At 36.9% G+C, this 21,629-nt stretch overlaps 1 protein-coding gene across 1 annotated transcript; it reads left to right on the plus strand.

Moving 5' to 3' along the window:
• The first annotated feature begins 618 nt into the window (after nucleotides 1-618).
• LOC144342135 (uncharacterized) lies at nucleotides 619-8,709 on the plus strand. Its single transcript, XM_085505923.1, has 8 exons — nucleotides 619-702; nucleotides 4,849-4,930; nucleotides 5,236-5,313; nucleotides 5,965-6,069; nucleotides 6,518-6,616; nucleotides 7,836-7,934; nucleotides 8,136-8,231; nucleotides 8,669-8,709. The coding sequence occupies exons 2-8, from the start codon at nucleotides 4,870-4,872 to the stop codon at nucleotides 8,707-8,709; spliced, it is 579 nt and encodes a 192-aa protein (XP_085362049.1). The 5' UTR covers nucleotides 619-702; nucleotides 4,849-4,869.
• Nucleotides 8,710-21,629: the final 12,920 nt, after the last annotated feature.

The following is a 21,629-nucleotide window of genomic DNA, read 5'->3' on the forward strand; positions in this document are numbered from 1 at the left end:
TAAACACATCTCTGTCATCTTTTCTGTTATCATACTAGATTATTCTGTCTGGATGATTCAACTAATGGATTATCCAAATCTTCCTGGAGTAGATAATACAATTCTTCTGGAGTAGATTAAGCTATACTTTGAATTATGGATAGTGTTTTATCACAGATATGGTCTTAACCATAACGCATTATATTTCGATGTCAGTGTATTTGAAACGGGAACGAGATGCTGATTTTCTGTAAACCTGGCAATACGACAGATCATCAAGAGTTCCATAATTAGCTGCCAAATTCAGGCTATTTATTAGATAAGTAATTTACTTCGTAATTGTCTTTACATCTGATATCTTGTTTGGTAAAGGGTACACACTTTATTAGATAGCATAATACTTACACTGGAGCTTGTTCTAACACGAGAATATAATTTAGAGATTGCTAGAACTTGTTGAATACACAGTGACACTGATACCCTCATTTCAGAGGGTTGATTCGTGCCCTCTTCATCCAGGCACTAGATGTAACTCAGACATTTCCTATCAAAAATACAAAGTCCTAATTAAAATGACCAATCACATGTTACCACAGCATTTATTAATCTGTCTACGCCAGTTGCCTTTCTCATTCATTGCACTGGATGCAGTTCAGACACTTACTTTGGAGAAGTCTTCCGTTCATTGTGGAGGTAGACTATTTCAGAAGTACATAATTAGAGGTACGTATAAGTGTATTTTGATGTGACTTTTTTAATGTATGATTCAGTGAAACCATATTACTTTTTACTTTGTATTGATATGAGTAAGGACAACATAGTCGATCGAAATTTATACATATGTATTTTAGTACAAAAGTTCCAAGTGTGGGACAGCTTTTCCGTTTTCCATTTACTGCGAGAATCACGCGTTGTGCGTGAAATCGAACGTAGAAACAGGACAAACAAAGGTCATAGCGTCGTAGTGGCGTCAAACATCGCGTGGGATTCAACAAACGCGAAAATATTTTGGGGGCGTTTCCATGCTTAATAATGTGCTGTACATGTACACATTTGATGATAGACAATTTCAATTAGTGAGGGTATTCAAAAGCAATATTCCTCTGTCGAAGATCGGTCGGTCGATGTGTGCTACGAAATAAAGAAATTCGAGTTCAAAATCAAATCGTTCGATTTTTGCGGCAGACGTTCGACGCGCGTCTTTCATGCATCTCGCGAGATCTCGCAGTAGAACGGAAAATCACCTATTTGCTGAGTTCGTGCTATCGTCAGTGAAACGGGGCTGTAAATTACCTGATCACGGCGCGGATGGATCCTATGTGACCCAATGCGATGGCCAATCACTTTTGACTGGGATGAAAGTCAATTAAAAAGCATGTTTAACTCCCTTAAATATTTATTTTTACTTTTACAAACATCTTCTCGGTATATTTTTTTAGACTAGACTTGTATATCCAGCATTATACAAAAACAGGTTAAATTTAATGTGACTAGCGGCTGTATATTTCAAGATGTATGTGGTGATTTGGTTAAAAGACATTTTTTTATTAAAACTTATTTTGGCCAGAAGTTTCCCCATGTACATTTTGTACGTTAGCTGAAATCAGTGTCACCCTATAGGTTACTGCTATTACAATTTTTAAATGTATTCCTGTTAAACTGTACCTGACATATGTTCAGTTGGTGTGTGAGCACACGTACGTGGGCAATACCTAGACAAGTTCATCTTTCTGTAGCCATGGGAACTTTGCTTAGAGTCTCTAAAACCCAAGTATGTTTGTAATTTCTTTTGATGCTAAATCGACTATACCAATAACTGTAGTGTTTTATGTATACATTTTTTATTTGTTTGACTTCTTGTAATTCTGTCAAACATCGTACGATGATGATGTGCTGTATAATTATATAGATTAGTGTCTGCAGACGGGATTTGTGTTCCAAGGTTGCTAGACTGTCAACGTTATGTGAATATCATTCGTTACGCCACTATGTGTATAGTGAACGTGTGTAGCAAATACAGCTTAACACAGTTCAACATACCCTGGATTCTGGAATGATGCCACTTGAATCCACAGACTTTACTTCCGATTAAACCGCCACTGATTGAACAAACATGATAACATCACATTCGTACAACTAAGTAAGATATTAAATAAATTATTAAATAGACTGCATATCAGGTGATACCCCGCGTTTGTTGGTCTTATAATAACGATGTATCCTTCAATGTCAGGTTTTAATTTGTTTATACCCCAGGTGAGGCAAGTGCTTCTAAAAATCGTTAAAAAATAATCGCGCTATTTTGTTACATTTACAACTATGTGGTTCATAATGATGGATATGCATTGTCACTATAGGCTAGTCAAAATTGAAATAAAAATTGTGTAAAATTGTTCTAGTTTTGCAGCAGGCGTTTGGCCTATGACTTTCTCGCAACAGGCGTGATCTCGTAGAAAACTGAAAATTTCGGATTATGTGTTTAGTTTCGAGTGTTACGCACTAATACATTAGAGGTCTAATATTAACTTAGCTGAGTTAATATTGCATGTATGACTTTAAGCCAGGGTTCAAAAAATGGTCAAAAGACCGCTGATCAAGGGCAGTAGGTAAATGTGCGAGGGTAAGCTACAGTTTCTCAATGCTAGACAAGAAATATAAATTCTTGGCTAAAATAAGTTATTAGTTAATTGCCCACATAATTGAACAGCAGTACAGCACACAGTTCTGTGGTGACATGTTTTGACTCAGACTCAGAGTTGTTCTGCGCCACAATCTGACTAACATTTTTAGAATACGTCAATGTATCAGTGATAAAAAATTATATTTCATGCAATTTCTGCCAGACTTCGCCCACTCGAGAACGTTGAAATGACACTGTTTCTTGTTTGCTGGTAATACAAATACCCCTTTTTACGGATTTGTTTACAGCTACAAGCTACCATATAACTAGTGAATACTGAAGTTTATCTTTTTAACTCCGGGGTTTTCCCAAGCCGCCTTGTGTAGACTTATTCTATTTCCACAGGGAGCAGAGGTTCAAACAACTTGGCCAGTTTGGCATATGAATCCTTTTCATGTTAAGTTAATAGTTGATTATATGACTTACTACGTTGATGGCGTACATTAATACGTCAAAATATACATTTATTATATTTTTACGCTTTTATGTTTTTATGTTCCCACCCCTCTAAGATAATGATACGGTCCAAATGAGCACACCCAAACCGTTCCATGCAAGCGTACGTGTTTTAGCAAATCAGTTAGCTAGTTTGCTAATTAGATTGCAAATTCGATAGCTATTTTGCAAAGCTGTAGTTTCGCGCACTAGCCCCATCGACAACAATGAGCCGAACTTCACTCACCACTTAACCTCTGTATTTACCATGATTTTCATATCTTGCTATGATCTCGTGAAACTACATACCTGTGGTTACTTTTACTAAAAAAACAATGATTTAATTTCTCGTGAACATAATTTATGTAAACGAGACGATTTCACCCCCTCCCCACCTGTTTTACTCGTTCCTTGTTTTTGTTATCATGGTCGGCGGCGGCACGAAGTTTAGCATGGAGGGTCGAGATCTGCTCAGCATCCCTCGCGCCGAAGGCTCGAATTAAAATTGGGGTCCAGGGGCATGCTCCTCCCTAAAACGCCCCAAACATTCAGTGTACGTTTACAAGTTTGATAAATAGGCTCGATCAAGCAATGTCTTCAATATGTAGATGGAAATTTTGTTTTATGTTTTGAAAATGCAGAAAAACAATTTCTACTTTTTCTTTTCTTTTTTAGGTTCGATCAAGCAATGTAGATGGAAATTTTGTTTTATGTTTCGAAAATGGCTGAAAAAAAACTTTCTACTTTTTTTCTACTGAACGATCAAGATCAATTTATTTGACTGTATTTAGGACAGCATAGCAACAACTGCAATGACTGTTTGAGCAAAAATGGAATGCGCTGTCTTAACCCGTCATGTTATAGAACGATTAAAACAAGCGCGACCAAAAGCGCAAACGGCGCCGAAATTTTGTAAAGTTTCACTTATTCAGAGCACGATCACATTTTACTACGACTGTGTAACCAAAAAGACCGCTGTTGATGTTAACTAAAATATGCATTAAAATCACATTGTCAGTGATAAACGTTGTGCACGACCTATTGCTGTTTATACTATTGTCCAGTTATAATAATTTACCATAAATTCGCGGCTCTAAATGTATTTATTCATTCAATGATATATCGATTCGGAATTAAAATCCAAACAGATCCATATATTTAATGTCATTGACTTATTCTGCGGCAATCTTTCTACCAATTTATTGAGCTATCCTGGCGTAAACCAGACCCAGTCGAGCACAGGCGGACCTTGCCAAGATTCATCAAAGCATTTCTTGGAATTGGCCTACCTATTGAGTTTGTGGCTCACTCACCCTCAGATACTTTAGGGTCGACCCTTTTTGTTGGTGGGATTTCGGCTCTAGTCTACCGTTCATGAGTCTGATGTGACATCCATTATGCTACCTGTGACCCAACAGTTGGCTACTGCCCTTGCGCTGAACTATCGATAGTGGTTAGAATGGATAGAATAACATTTCAACGGCTAAAGAATAGTAAATGCAAAATTACAATGGATTAAAAATATAGGGATCAGTTTATTTGTTTATTTTAAAACAAACTGGCCTAAACCAGGCATGTCCCTCATAATCACAGGGGGAACTTTTATGTGTAAACAAATTAATTAATAACATTATACGTAATGGAAAATCTATAATAATGACATTTTGGCTTGGACAAAACATGAGGTTGGCGTGGTTTGAACTTGTCGATGTATGTTGTGCTAATATTTTCCATCTTTATGGTTATATTTATAGAGACGTTTAGCTTGCGGGAAGATGGTTTTTTTCATGATAGCGGGCGTGCTCATGGGAGTCACTAAGAAGTGGCACTACCAAAGTAAGTTAACTCATGAATGAACAGTGTTTAAAGCTATTAAGATACAGTTCACATGGTCAATTCGCAGCTATCAAAGAAGTTAATGTGTGTAAACTAAATGACGTATTCAATATTTTTCTATAAGATATTTGCACTACGATCTTGCATATCTATAAATTAAATGTATATTTAGTACTAGACTATCCATTTGTTGCTAACAGCGGTTAACACAATTTTGCCGAACGAACTGTCTACATGCATATTACCATATTCGTAATATTATACTTCCTGATATTTTAAACAACAAGCATTATTCTGTCTTTAAGATCGTTCATGGGATGGTTTAGAAAAAGAAATTGTTCGACATGGTGATGGAGAATATGTTTTGAAATCAGCTTATGAAAGTGAGTGGTTGTTTTGTTATGTACTGTCTCTGGAATTTTAATAAAATAAAGTGCATCTAACAAAATATTAAATTAATTGTCATTTACCTGAGCTGACCTTGAACATTTTTCAGAATGTATGGCCATAGAAACTGAGTAAATCTGAGTATATAAAGTAACACATTATTGGCAATGACATCAATGAGTCCTCGTATTTTATTTGTCTCAATTGATAATAAACTTGGGTATAATATTAAATCGCTATGCTAACTCTAGACCAAAGAGATCATAAACATATAGAAATATGTACTTAATATACCACTTCACGTCATCAGATACTGAAGATAGAATTGGTGTGATGCATTACGATTTTAGGAAGAACCTCGAGGAAAGCAAGGGCAAAGAATTATATTTCGACTCTGGGTTGTTTTTTTATTATTTGTTAATGATGATAACATTTATATATAAATTGTTTGTGAACTTTAAGACTGACGGACGAACATATGGTCGGCCGTTGTTCCATCTGTTCGCCTGTCTGTCCGCCTGTGTATATGATAGCAGTTCCGTCCGTATTGGACGATAATTCATAGTCATTGTAAAATGTATTATTAATAAGCTCCAGTTAAGGTTTAGGTTAAATACTACACTAAGAAACATTCTTTCATTATCTAGATGATATATTGGCGAAACCAGTTACTGATATGCCTTATGTTGAAGACAAAATGGGGCAAGATACCGATTACAAAGACGATGGAAAATCAAGAAATACTAGTGAGAGTGCGTTTTGAATTGATTGTCCTCCATAGTAATATGTAATCATTTACATCATTTAATTAATTAATTAATTTATGTTTATATTTCAATAATGAACACATGCAATGATGAAAAAAGACCAATGAGCAAGAGTTAGATGGAAAATCCACATAAAACGGATTGAACAAAATATTACATTAAAAGTAATTTCACCATTTATTGATGAGACTTGAATTTGAACTGGTTATTGGTTAGTGAATACACATTGTTTGTGTACTCTCAGTCCGACGGATGAACGGATGGTCGGCCGGTTGTTCCGTCTGTTCGTTTGTCTATCCGCCTGTGTGTATATGATAGCAGTTCCGTCCGTATTGGACAATAATTCCTAGTCAGCTATTTAAAAATTATTCACTAATAATGCATTCAGGTTTAGGTTCAATACTACACTAATAAACTTTCTTTCATTATCTAGATGATATATTGGCGGAATCAGTTATTGATATGCCTTATGTTGAAGACAAGGTGAAGCAACATGGGGATTACAAAGAAGATGGACAATCGAGGAATACTAGTAAGAGCACGTTTTGGAATGTTTCCTCTCCATAGTAATATGTAATTTTATAGCATTATATGCCAGTTAGATTTTCATGGTCATATGTACATCTAAGAAATAAGAAAGTAGAGAAAGCATTACATCATTTGATTTAATTAATTAATTTACTGTTTATATGTTAATAACGAACACATGCAGATAGTGTTGGTACTCCGTTTTTAGACTGCAATGATTAAATCAATCCACATAAAACGGATGGAATAAAATATTACATTAAATGTCATTTCACCCTTTATTGACTTGAATTTGAACTGGTTATTGGTTAGTGAACTGCACTTGATATATCATTTGAAATAATTGCTCAATGTTAAGTTCAATATTTGAGGCTCTACATTTGACCACTTGAGTTTGAACGTTTAGTAAGAAATCATTGTGCAAATTCTTAAGCAATGTGTTAGTTGGTAATGAAACATTAATGAATAATAAATTTGCCATTTTCATTACCGGACCTTAAAATTGTGGTAGGTGTCCATATCAACCAGTGGCCCATTTTGCAAAACTCCACTGCACTTTACCTGAGCTGACTTTGAACACGTTTCAGAATACATGGTCATTGAAATTGGGTATATTTGGCAATATAAAGTAACACATTATTTACAAGGAAATAGTCCCAGTAATTTAGTTGGCTCAATTGATAATAAACTCAATTAAAAATGAAGAAGCATGTCAACGAAACTTAAGAAAAATATTGGCTTGAAATTAAAATCATTATGTCATCAATTTATACCAAAATTGGACATCCTATAAAACCCCTATTTTGAATGACCCTAGATCAAAGAGATCATAGAGACACTAGTTAGCATTTCAGAAATACTGAATAAACCACTTCATTTCATCAGATAGTAGTGATAGCATTAGTGGTATGCGAGATACACAATGATTACTCAAATATGCATCACGATTTCAGAGAAAGTGAGGGCAGAGAATTATATTGCCACTGTGAGTTGTTTTTGTATTATTTGTTACTGAGACATTATTGTGTCTGATGTTAACATGAATAAACATTGTTTGCGCACTTTAAGACTGACGGACGAACGGGTGGTCGGTTCGTCCGCCTGTCTATTAATGTATGCGGTAGTAGTTCCGTCCGTATTGGACAGTTATTGTAATATGTATTTATCACTAACAATGCCTTCAGGTTAAGGTTGAATAATACAAAATTTCTTTCATTATCTAGATGATATATTGGCGGAATTACTTAGTGATATGCCTTATGTTGAAGACAAAATGGAGCAACATAGTGATTACGAAGACGATGGACTATCAAGGAATACTAGTGAGAGTGTGTTTTTAATTGTTTCTCTTTCATATTGTGTTATTTTATTACGTCATGTGACATTTAGAGTATCTTGGTTAGATGAACATTTGAGAAATAACGACAAAGAAAAGATTACTGATTTTAACATGGAATGGTTGCATACAAATTTACCTCTGATTTACAAAATTAATTTACAAGTTAAATTCTCATAACAAACAGATGCAGATGGAGATAAAGTTGGTACTCCTTTTTTAGACTCCAATGATGAAAAAAAGAAAAATGTGCAAGACATTTATGGACAATCTATACAAAGAGGTGAATATTTGTCCATTTATTGTATTATTATTTGTATTATTATATTGGGAGATTTAAGCAACACTGTTCAGTAGTTCTTGTGATAAAACCTGTTGTAATCAATTTATTGATTTCAACCAATGGCCCATTTTGCAAAACTCCTCTAATCTTTACCTGAGCTGACCTTGAACAAGTTTCAGACTACATGACCATAAAAATTGGGTAAATTTGGCAATATAAAGTAACACATTATTGACAAGGAAATAGTCCCAGTATTTTAGTATGTCAACGAAACTTAAGAAAAATATTGGCTTGAAATTAACATCATTATGTCATTAATTTATACCAACATTGGACATCCTATAAAACCCCTATTTTGAATGACCCTAGATCAAAGAGATCATAGAGACACTAGTTAGCATTTCAGAAATACTGAATAAATCACTTCATTTCATCAGATAGTAGTGATAGTATTGATGGTATGCGAGATACACAATGATTACTCAAATATGCATCACGATTTCAGAGAAAGTGAGGGCAGAGAATTATATTGCCACTGTGAGTTGTTTTTGTATTATTTGTTACTGAGACATTATTGTGTCTGATGTTAACATGAATAAACATTGTTTGCGCACTTTAAGACGAACGGGTGGTCGGTCCGTCCGCCTGTCTATTAATGTATGCGGTAGTAGTTCCGTCCGTATTGGACAGTTATGGTAATATGTATTTATCACTAACAATGCCTTCAGGTTAAGGTTGAATAATACAAAATTTCTTTCATTATCTAGATGATATATTGGCGGAATTACTTAGTGATATTCCTTATGTTGAAGACAAAATGGAGCAACATAGTGATTACGAAGACGATGGACAATCAAGGAATACTAGTGAGAGCGTGTTTTGAATTGTTTCTCTTTCATAGTATGTTATTTTATTAAGTCATGTGACATTTAGAGTATCTTGGTTAGATGTACATTTGAGAAATAAGGATAGAGAAAGGATTACTAATTTTAACATGGAATGGTTGCATACAAATTTACCTCTGATTTACAAAATTAATTTACAATTTACATTCCAATATCAAACAGATGCAGATGGAGATAAAGTTGGTACTCCTTTTTTAGACGCCAATGATGAAAAAAAGATTAATGTGCAAGACTGTGATGGACAATCCATACAAAGAGGTGAATATTTGTCGATTTATTGTATTATTATTTGAAAAAGTTTCAGAATACATGGCCACAAATTAAGTTTTTGGTTGTTGTCAAGGAAACAGTAGTACTAGTAGTAGTATTTATAAATTTCTCCACCTATCTATAGTGCAGGTGTTATTTGCCGGTCAAGTTTGACAAATATTGGGCCAGTCCCACACTCACTCCCGCCAATCACAGAAAAGTTAAAAACCCCAATCTCGCAGCAATGAATTGGAATTGTAAGAAAGAAACTTTTGGCCCACACAATAATTATAGGAGGAGATAGATTTGGCGCAAAGTTTTTGCCAATACTTTCTTTTTTATAACACAAAATAATGGATAATTTGTTAGGTCAAATTACAATTCATGATAATTTTGAATTTTGGAATGTCAAACCAAGTATCTTTCTCTTATCCAAAATTAAGCCTTATCATGAGAGTTTTACTGAAGTTTTAATTTGGATAAACTATGTTCAACAGAAAAAGCGCATACTTTTGTTTATATTGTCTATATCTTATGCTTGCAACCAAAATCCACTCAAATAAATTAAGCACTTCTGATAACAAAATGTGGGAATCTGGGTCGGGAATCTATAATCTGGTCACCTAGATTCACCTGTTATATAGCATAGCCAAAAGAAACATCAATGTCACAGCATGAAAATCAGATGTGTCTTACGGGTAATTAAAATATTGCTTCATGGGAACTTTTTCAACATAGCACCAATCATTATAGTCCGTGAGTAACCGCAACAAGTAGATTGTTCAAACTTGGTTTCACAATGCCAATTCTATGGAAGCGGCAATCAGCCTTTAAATGTAGTTTTATTTACACGCACTCATCAGCCAAAAATATAGTCGAAAATACTGCAAACTTGTCTGGTCCATCGCCCTATGTGGCCTGCAATATTAGTGAATTATGTGAAAACGGTTTACTCAACGGATCAGCATTCCCATGTACTTCACCTGGTTGGTGTTGAGTTGTCATGTATTTATCGGCAGCCTCAATTTTTATAGCAACTTTCCCTACTGGAAACTTAAATATGATCAAAATAAATGAGCGAATAAGTATTGAACAGGATTAGTATCATGTATGTATCATGTCTTCCTTGGTAGCCGATTCTTTATAGACAGTTCTACATATTATTTACATGGCTTGAGGAAACCCTGGTGTCATTGTTGTCCTTTTGCGCCATGACAAAAATCAAATAATAATGACTGCAAATAATCCCAGAATTAGAATTTGGAGAATGACATAATGTCATGTTTCTGCAATCAATGATGGTGAACGTTTTCATATTATGTTAGTCATTTCAGATGAATTGGTAACCAAAAAGCATATTATCAAAAGTTTTACGTGTAAAAACTTTGGTTATGGTATCATTCAAGATGCTATTGAAGAACTTGATTTATCACCGGATGATGTTCACTGCATACAATTATCATACAAAAGGTTGATAGAAAAATATCCGAACGAGGTTTGTATATTTTGAATATACTATTTCTATTACCCCGAAAGAACATGAATGAGAACAGTTCATCATTGGTGTCAGTGTAAGTGGGTGGAACTGAATATAGCATTGGCCGTTTTTATGTGAAGCTTTGGTGAGACCTGCTATGTTGCTATGCCTGGAAGTTCGAATCCAATGTTGTCCAGGGGATTATCTGGGTTAGTTTGTATTGAATCATACATACATGGATAAGTGTGTCGTTACATAGTACATTTTCATTCTATCGCCCCAGATTAGCCTTGTGTACAGAGTGTACTAAAATATTTACAGATCCGAAATCAACTACTTTAATTATAATAATGCAAAATCATATTAAATGAACTTACTTTCAGGATTGGAAAAATATAAAAGTCAATGTATTTAAAAAACAAGTTCAACTGATATTCATCGCTGGAAATAAAAAAAGTGAAGTTGATATTTTAAATCTTGTATCCGGGGAAATAGTTGTTCATAGAAAATACCCCATTCGTTCAGGTAAGTAAAGAGCATGCACTGTCAGTTATCATGTCACCTTTGTTATCAACGGCACAATTCCAAATACAGTCTCTTGTTTCAACCTGTCATTATGGTCACTATAATGGTAATTTGATGTCTTGCTCACTTTACAGCGGAATATAAACACAATGTAGCAACATTTCCAAGTGCTCGGATCATGCAATTATGTGTATGACAAAGGTGTTATTCACTGATCATGTCGTATATAACGCATAGTCTTGCCTGAAGAAATACTAATCGAACAAATATGAATGTATATATTCAGTTGAAATATGAAACATATAGTTCTTTCTTTTTCGATTTTTTTAGAAACTAAAGTTGATTTTAAATATGGGAACAGTAATAAATGTGGTATCCAGAAAACTGAACTACATGGAGAAATAGGGTGAGAACTAATTTTCTGAATTTTTAATTGGTCAGTTTATTACATATATGCAGTTAAGAGAGTACTATTGTTCAATGTGGTTGGCATTGGAAGATTTACAAATTTGACAGTCAGATTTTGTCTGAACTGTATTTGGTTGTGTTCTCACTGCTGTCATGATTATTGTTGTATTGTATTTTTCTATAAATGTTTAGGACGACGAAAACCAAAAACGTAAATGTGTTAGTGGTCATTTCACGTGCACTTTAAGAATTCATTCATTCATTTATTGACTTTCCATCAATGAATCACCTTATTAAATTTCTCGCGAAAAGGGTAGCAAGTCTGTGATATCTGCAAACATAACATTAAACGCAGACGATTAATTACATATATAATTTATATATAAATAATTATAAGGACTAAAATATTACCCTGGGAATCTCCACTGGTTATATTTAATTTTATTGACAATGCATTGTTTACCCTAACAAACTGTTTCTATTATAAATGTAACAATGTAACCATGCAACCTACTCCTTTTAATATCCATAATATATTTGTTTAATTGGGATCCAGTGGTCACAATGTAAGGGTGTAGGTAGTAGATAATTGAAGCAAATTATTTGGATAGTCGGTTGAAAATAAATTGAACATGTTACTCTATTCGTTAGATATGTTGTCAACTCAATATCTGGATTTGCATTTCAGCGAGGTTTAAAAATTTTATTAAACTCATTAGCTATATTTTGGTCTGTAGAAACATAATTTCATAATCACTTTTTAATTATTTTGATATATTTTTTGTACTCATAATTTTGTTTATTGTTTCCCGGATTGTATTACCAGTCCCCATGCCTAAAATATATATTTTATATAACATTGTTTTTGCCTTTATTACAAGAGATGTCAACATATTGCAATTAAATCTGTAGCTTTCCATTTGTTTGTGTATTTTAGGCTATGTTTCAATACGTCTTTCTTTGATCCTGGATCTAAATTTACAACTTAACAGTACGATGCAGATCTACAGATTTTTTCATTTTATGCAGAAAAATGCACATTCATTAAATTGAACTTATACCCGAGTTGTTGAACACACTACATAGTTTGTAATTTTAGTCACTTTTTTCAGTCATAATTCAAGACAAATTAAACGCAAAATATAATATTATCTCTTTTTGTATAGTCGGTTATTATGACAATTATCAGCGGTGAGCATATGGAATACATTTTGTTATTCAATATTCTCAATATATTACAGAATTTTGTCTATCAAAATCAGTTGTCTTCAGCCCCCTCAAACGAAAAAAAATCACAATGTCGAAAATGGAAAGTCCATGTTATGTGTCACCATCATCTGAACGATTTGATATTCTTTCTTTATGTATACGTAACATTTCGTTTTTGTGTTGCCCCAATACATAGTTCAGTGGATTGTTCATGTTTGTGTCTTTGGCGTTTATGTTTTGCATGGTTGTTCCTACATAAGACCCAAAACCATAGACGACAACATAATTTGTTATTAATTTTAAATTAACTACAAATACCAAGTTAAATACCACTGTAGTAAGCGTTCTATGTTTATTTAAAAAAATTCGTTCTATATATTACAACTTATTCAGCACATAGAGTATATTCTTTAGCTTTGTGTGCCTGTTGTTAGTAGTGCTATTAATGGTGGTATAGCAGGGAATACTGCTTGTTTTAGCTGAGGATACACTATACGATGTCGTGGGTTTTTTTCGTGTTATAAACAACTATATGATCATGTTGTTTTTGTTATATAGTAGTAGCAGTGATGGTGATGATGGTTACGACGACGACAATGCAGATGATGATGACGGTTACGACGACGACAATGCAGATGATGATGATCATCATCATCATGATGATCATGATGATGATGGTGTTTGTGATGATGATGATGGTGATATTGTTGATAATGATGTTGATGAAGATACAACGTGCTGTGATGGTGATGTTGCTGCTGATGTTCAAGTAAAACCAAGTACAGTGGTAAAGGCTATTGGCGATGATAATAAACAAAAATATCAAGTGTGTAGACAGGGAAAGGCTATGGGCGATGATAATAAACAAAAATATCAAGTGTGTAGACAGGGAAAGGCTATGGGCGATGATAATAAACAAAAATATCAAGTGTGTAGACAGGGAAAGGCTATGGGTGATGATAATAAACAAAACTATCAATTGTGTATACAGGTAAAGGCTATGAGCGATGATAATGAACAAAAATATCAAGTGTGTAGACAGGGAAAAGCTTCGGGTCATAATAAACTAAAACATCAAGTATATAAACAGGTAAAGAAGACATCTAAACAATGTTGGAAAGGACTCAGAATTGCTGTTCCACCTTTAGCAATTGTTCAATCAGGAGTGAAAAAAATGTCTAAAAGTAAAAAGAAACAAACAAAAATCAAATCGTCTGATAGTGCTTGAAAGTTCACAATTTAGCAACCCTTGCAAATGTATATTTGAAAGTGAATGTGTTTTGATTGGGCATAAATCTGGTGCTAGGTGTTTCACATACCCTAACAAAATATATCTTGATTCACATGTGTTTCATAGTTTCTAAACATGGTTCAATCATACCATATAGCAATTCATATCATATTAAATTCAACTAATTATTTGTCTTCCAACATAGAACCAGAACTAATTAAACTAAAACCTAAAACCATTTTGTTATAAGGTAGTTTTAACATATTATGAGGCTATAAAAGTACATAGTCGATGTATCTAATTATGTGTGAATACAATAAAAAAATAGCAGAAATTATCCAAAACAAGCTTATATCCTAGACCTTACATTCAATACAAGTATGAATTGCTGTTGATGACTATTTTGTTACCTAACCATGACATGGAATAGCACCCATAAATAACTACCATTTAAGCTAAACCAATTTGTGACAACATGGGTCACTACCATGCCATATAACTAATCATCTTCGATGCCGCCGAAGATGATGTTTCATAAAGTTTATAACCATTGAGAAGTAAAAATGTATACAAATGCGGAAAAATGCATTGCAGATACTGAGGAAAAATGCATTACAGATACAGCGGGAAAATGCATTGCAGATACTGCGGGAAAATGCATTGCAGATACTGCGGGAAAATGCATTGCAGATACTGCGGGAAAATGCATTGCAGATACTGCTGGAAAATGCATTGCAGATACTGCGGGGAAAATGCATTGCAGATACTGCGGGAAAATGCATTGCAGATACTGCGGGAAAATGCATTGCAAATACTGCGGGAAAATGCATTGCAGATACTGCGGAAAAATACATTACAGATACAGCGGGAAAATGCATTGCAGATACTGCGGGAAAATGCATTGCAGATACTGCGGGAAAATGCATTGCAGATACTGCGGGAAAATGCATTGCAGATACTGCGGGAAAATGCATTGCAGATACTGCGGGAAAATGCATTGCAGATACTGCGGGAAAATGCATTGCAGATACTGCGGGGAAATGCATTGCAGATACTGCGGGAAAATGCATTGCAGATACTGCGGGAAAATGCATTGCAGATACTGCGGGAAAATGCATTGCAGATACTGCGGGAAAATACATTACAGATACAGCGGGAAAATGCATTGCAGATACTGCGGGAAAATGCATTGCAGATACTGCGGGAAAATGCATTGCAGATACTGCGGGAAAATGCATTGCAGATACTGCAGGAAAATGCATTGCAGATACTGCGGGAAAATACATTACAGATACAGCGGGAAAATGCATTGCAGATACTGCGGGAAAATACATTACAGATACAGCGGGAAAATGCATTGCAGATACTGCGGGAAAATGCATTGCAGATACTGCGGGAAAATGCATTGCAGATACTGCGGGAAAATGCATTGCAGATACTGCGGGAAAATGCATTGCAGATACTGCGGGAAAATGCATTGCAGATACTGCGGGAAGATGCATTGCAGATACTGCGGGAAAATGCATTGCAGATACTGCGGGAAAATGCATTGCAGATACTGCGGGAAAATACATTACAGATACAGCGGGAAAATGCATTGCAGATACTGCGGGAAAATGCATTGCAGATACTGCGGTAAAATGCATTGCAGATACTGCGGGAAAATGCATTGCAGATACTGCGGGAAAATGCATTGCAGATACTGCGGTAAAATGCATTGCAGATACTGCGGGAAAATACATTACAGATACAGCGGGAAAATGCATTGCAGATACTGCGGGAAAATGCATTGCAGATACTGCGGGGTAATACTGTATCTACTGCGGGAAAATACATTACAGATACAGCGGGAAAATGCATTGCAGATACTGCGGGAAAATGCATTGCAGATACTGCGGGAAATGCATTGCAGATACTGCGGGAAAATACATTGCAGATACTGCCGGAAAATGCATTGCAGATACTGCGGGAAAATGCATTGCTGATACTGCGGGAAAATGCATTACAGATACTGCGGGAAAATACATTGCAGATATTGCGGGAAAATACATTGCAGATACTGCGGGAAAATACATTACAGATACAGCGGGAAAATGCATTGCAGATACTGCGGGAAAATGCATTGCAGATACTGCGGGAAAATGCATTGCAGATACTGCGGGAAAATGCATTACAGATACAGCGGGAAAATGCATTGCAGATACTGCGGGAAAATACATTGCAGATACTGCGGGAAAATACATTACAGATACAGCGGGAAAATGCATTGCAGATACTGCGGGAAAATACATTGCAGATACTGCGGGAAAATACATTGCAGATACTGCGGGAAAATGCATTGCAGATACTGCGGGAAAATGCATTACAGATACAGCGGGAAAATGCATTGCAGATACTGCGGGAAAATGCATTGCAGATACTGCGGGAAAATGCATTGCAGATACTGCGGGAAAATACATTGCAGATACTGCGGGAAAATACATTGCAGATACTGCGGGAAAATGCATTGCAGATACTGCGGGAAAATGCATTGCAGATACTGCGGGAAAATGCATTGCAGATACTGCGGGAAAATACATTACAGATACAGCGGGAAAATGCATTGCAGATACTGCGAGAAAATGCATTGCAGATACTGCGGGAAAATGCATTGCAGATACTGCGGGAAAATACATTGCAGATACTGCGGGAAAATGCATTGCAGATACTGCGGGAAAATGCATTACAGATACTGCGGGAAAATGCATTGCAGATATTGCGGGAAAATACATTGCAGATACTGCGGGAAAATACATTACAGATACAGCGGGAAAATGCTTTGCAGATACTGCGGGAAAATGCATTGCAAATACTGCGGGAAAATGCATTGCAGATACTGCGGGAAAACACATTACAGATACAGCGGGAAATGCATTGCAGATACTGCGGGAAAATGCATTGCAGATACTTCGGGAAAATGCATTACAGCTACAGCAAGAAAATGCATTGCAGATACTGCGGGAAAATGCATTGCAGATACTGCGGGAAAATGCATTGCAGATACTGCGGGAAAATGCATTGCAGATACTGCGGGAAAATACATTGCAGATACTGCGGGAAAATACATTGCAGATACTGCGGGAAAATGCATTGCAGATACTGTGGAAAAATGCATTACAGATAGTGCGGGAAAATGCATTGCAGATACTGCGGGAAAATACATTGCAGATACTGCGGGAAAATACATTACAGATACAGCGGGAAAATGCATTGCAGATACTGCGGGAAAATGCATTGCAGATACTGCGGGAAAATGCATTGCAGATCCTGCGGGAAAATACATTACAGATACAGCGGGAAAATGCATTGCAGATACTGCGGGAAAATGCATTGCAGATACTGCGGGAAAATACATTGCAGATACTGCGGGAAAATGCATTGCAGATACTGCGGGAAAATGCATTACAGATACAGCGGGAAAATGCATTGCAGATACTGCGGGAAAATACATTGCAGATACTGCGGGAAAATACATTACAGATACAGCGGGAAAATGCATTGCAGATACTGCGGGAAAATGCATTGCAGATACTGCGGGAAAATGAATTGCAGATACTGCGGGAAAATGCATTGCAGATACTGCAGGAAAATGCATTGCAGATACTGCGGGAAAATACATTACAGATACAGCGGGAAAATGCATTGCAGATACTGCGGGAAAATACATTACAGATACAGCGGGAAAATGCATTGCAGATACTGCGGGAAAATGCATTGCAGATACTGCGGGAAAATGCATTGCAGATACTGCGGGAAAATGCATTGCAGATACTGCGGGAAAATGCATTGCAGATACTGCGGGAAAATGCATTGCAGATACTGCGGGAAAATACATTACAGATACAGCGGGAAAATGCATTGCAGATACTGCGGGAAAATGCATTGCAGATACTGCGGTAAAATGCATTGCAGATACTGCGGGAAAATGCATTGCAGATACTGCGGGAAAATGCATTGCAGATACTGCGGGAAAATACATTGCAGATACTGCGGGAAAATACATTGCAGATACTGCGGGAAAATGCATTGCAGATACTGCGGGAAAATGCATTGCAGATATTGCGGGAAAATGCATTGCAGATACTGCGGGAAAATACATTACAGATACAGCGGGAAAATGCATTGCAGATACTGCGAGAAAATGCATTGCAGATACTGCGGGAAAATGCATTGCAGATACTGCGGGAAAATACATTGCAGATACTGCGGGAAAATGCATTGCAGATACTGCGGGAAAATGCATTACAGATACTGCGGGAAAATGCATTGCAGATATTGCGGGAAAATACATTGCAGATACTGCGGGAAAATACATTACAGATACAGCGGGAAAATGCATTGCAGATACTGCGGGAAAATGCATTGCAAATACTGCGGGAAAATGCATTGCAGATACTGTGGGAAAACACATTACAGATACAGCGGGAAATGCATTGCAGATACTGCGGGAAAATGCATTGCAGATACTTCGGGAAAATGCATTACAGCTACAGCAAGAAAATGCATTGCAGATACTGCGGGAAAATGCATTGCAGATACTGCGGGAAAATGCATTGCAGATACTGCGGGAAAACACATTACAGATACAGCGGGAAATGCATTGCAGATACTGCGGGAAAATGCATTGCAGATACTTCGGGAAAATGCATTACAGCTACAGCAAGAAAATGCATTGCAGATACTGCGGGAAAATGCATTGCAGATACTGCGGGAAAATGCATTGCAGATACTGCGGGAAAATACATTGCAGATACTGCGGGAAAATACATTGCAGATACTGCGGGAAAATGCATTGCAGATACTGTGGAAAAATGCATTACAGATACTGCGGGAAAATGCATTGCAGATACTGCGGGAAAATACATTGCAGATACTGCGGGAAAATACATTACAGATACAGCGGGAAAATGCATTGCAGATACTGCGGGAAAATGCATTGCAGATACTGCGGGAAAATGCATTGCAGATCCTGCGGGAAAATACATTACAGATACAGCGGGAAAATGCATTGCAGATACTGCGGGAAAATGCATTGCAGATACTGCGGGAAAATACATTGCAGATACTGCGGGAAAATGCATTGCAGATACTGCGGGAAAATGCATTACAGATACAGCGGGAAAATGCATTGCAGATACTGCGGGAAAATACATTGCAGATACTGCGGGAAAATACATTACAGATACAGCGGGAAAATGCATTGCAGATACTGCGGGAAAATGCATTGCAGATACTGCGGGAAAATGCATTGCAGATACTGCGGGAAAATGCATTGCAGATACTGCAGGAAAATGCATTGCAGATACTGCGGGAAAATACATTACAGATACAGCGGGAAAATGCATTGCAGATACTGCGGGAAAATACATTACAGATACAGCGGGAAAATGCATTGCAGATACTGCGGGAAAATGCATTGCAGATACTGCGGGAAAATGCATTGCAGATACTGCGGGAAAATGCATTGCAGATACTGCGGGAAAATGCATTGCAGATACTGCGGGAAAATGCATTGCAGATACTGCGGGAAAATACATTACAGATACAGCGGGAAAATGCATTGCAGATACTGCGGGAAAATGCATTGCAGATACTGCGGTAAAATGCATTGCAGATACTGCGGGAAAATGCATTGCAGATACTGCGGGAAAATGCATTGCAGATACTGCGGTAAAATGCATTGCAGATACTGCGGGAAAATACATTACAGATACAGCGGGAAAATGCATTGCAGATACTGCGGGAAAATGCATTGCAGATACTGCGGGAAAATACATTACAGATACAGCGGGAAATGCATTGCAGATACTGCGGGAAAATACATTGCAGATACAGCCGGATAATGCATTGCAGATACTGCGGGAAAATGCATTGCTGATACTGCGGGAAAATGCATTACAGATACTGCGGGAAAATACATTGCAGATATTGCGGGAAAATACATTGCAGATACTGCGGGAAAATACATTACAGATACAGCGGGAAAATGCATTGCAGATACTGCGGGAAAATGCATTGCAGATACTGCGGGAAAATGCATTGCAGATACTGCGGGAAAATACATTACAGATACAGCGGGAAAATGCATTGCAGATACTGCGGGAAAATACATTGCAGATACTGCGGGAAAATACATTGCAGATAGTGCGGGAAAATGCATTGCAGATACTGCGGGAAAATGCATTACAGATACAGCGGGAAAATGCATTGCAGATACTGCGGGAAAATGCATTGCAGATACTGCGGGAAAATGCATTGCAGATACTGCGGGAAAATACATTGCAGATACTGCGGGAAAATACATTGCAGATACTGCGGGAAAATGCATTGCAGATACTGTGGAAAAATGCATTACAGATACTGCGGGAAAATGCATTGCAGATACTGCGGGAAAATACATTGCAGATACTGCGGGAAAATACATTACAGATACAGCGGGAAAATGCATTGCAGATACTGCGGGAAAATGCATTGCAGATACTGCGGGAAAATGCATTGCAGATCCTGCGGGAAAATACATTACAGATACAGCGGGAAAATGCATTGCAGATACTGCGGGAAAATGCATTGCAGATACTGCGGGAAAATACATTGCAGATACTGCGGGAAAATGCATTGCAGATACTGCGGGAAAATGCATTACAGATACAGCGGGAAAATGCATTGCAGATACTGCGGGAAAATACATTGCAGATACTGCGGGAAAATACATTACAGATACAGCGGGAAAATGCATTGCAGATACTGCGGGAAAATGCATTGCAGATACTGCGGGAAAATGCATTGCAGATACTGCGGGAAAATGCATTGCAGATACTGCAGGAAAATGCATTGCAGATACTGCGGGAAAATACATTACAGATACAGCGGGAAAATGCATTGCAGATACTGCGGGAAAATACATTACAGATACAGCGGGAAAATGCATTGCAGATACTGCGGGAAAATGCATTGCAGATACTGCGGGAAAATGCATTGCAGATACTGCGGGAAAATGCATTGCAGATACTGCGGGAAAATGCATTGCAGATACTGCGGGAAAATGCATTGCAGATACTGCGGGAAAATACATTACAGATACAGCGGGAAAATGCATTGCAGATACTGCGGGAAAATGCATTGCAGATACTGCGGTAAAATGCATTGCAGATACTGCGGGAAAATGCATTGCAGATACTGCGGGAAAATGCATTGCAGATACTGCGGTAAAATGCATTGCAGATACTGCGGGAAAATACATTACAGATACAGCGGGAAAATGCATTGCAGATACTGCGGGAAAATGCATTGCAGATACTGCGGGAAAATACATTACAGATACAGCGGGAAATGCATTGCAGATACTGCGGGAAAAT

The sequence above is a fragment of the Saccoglossus kowalevskii genome, chromosome 12, assembly GCF_978046115.1.
Source record: "Saccoglossus kowalevskii chromosome 12, keSacKowa6.1, whole genome shotgun sequence".
NCBI classification, from domain to species: domain Eukaryota; kingdom Metazoa; phylum Hemichordata; class Enteropneusta; family Harrimaniidae; genus Saccoglossus; species Saccoglossus kowalevskii.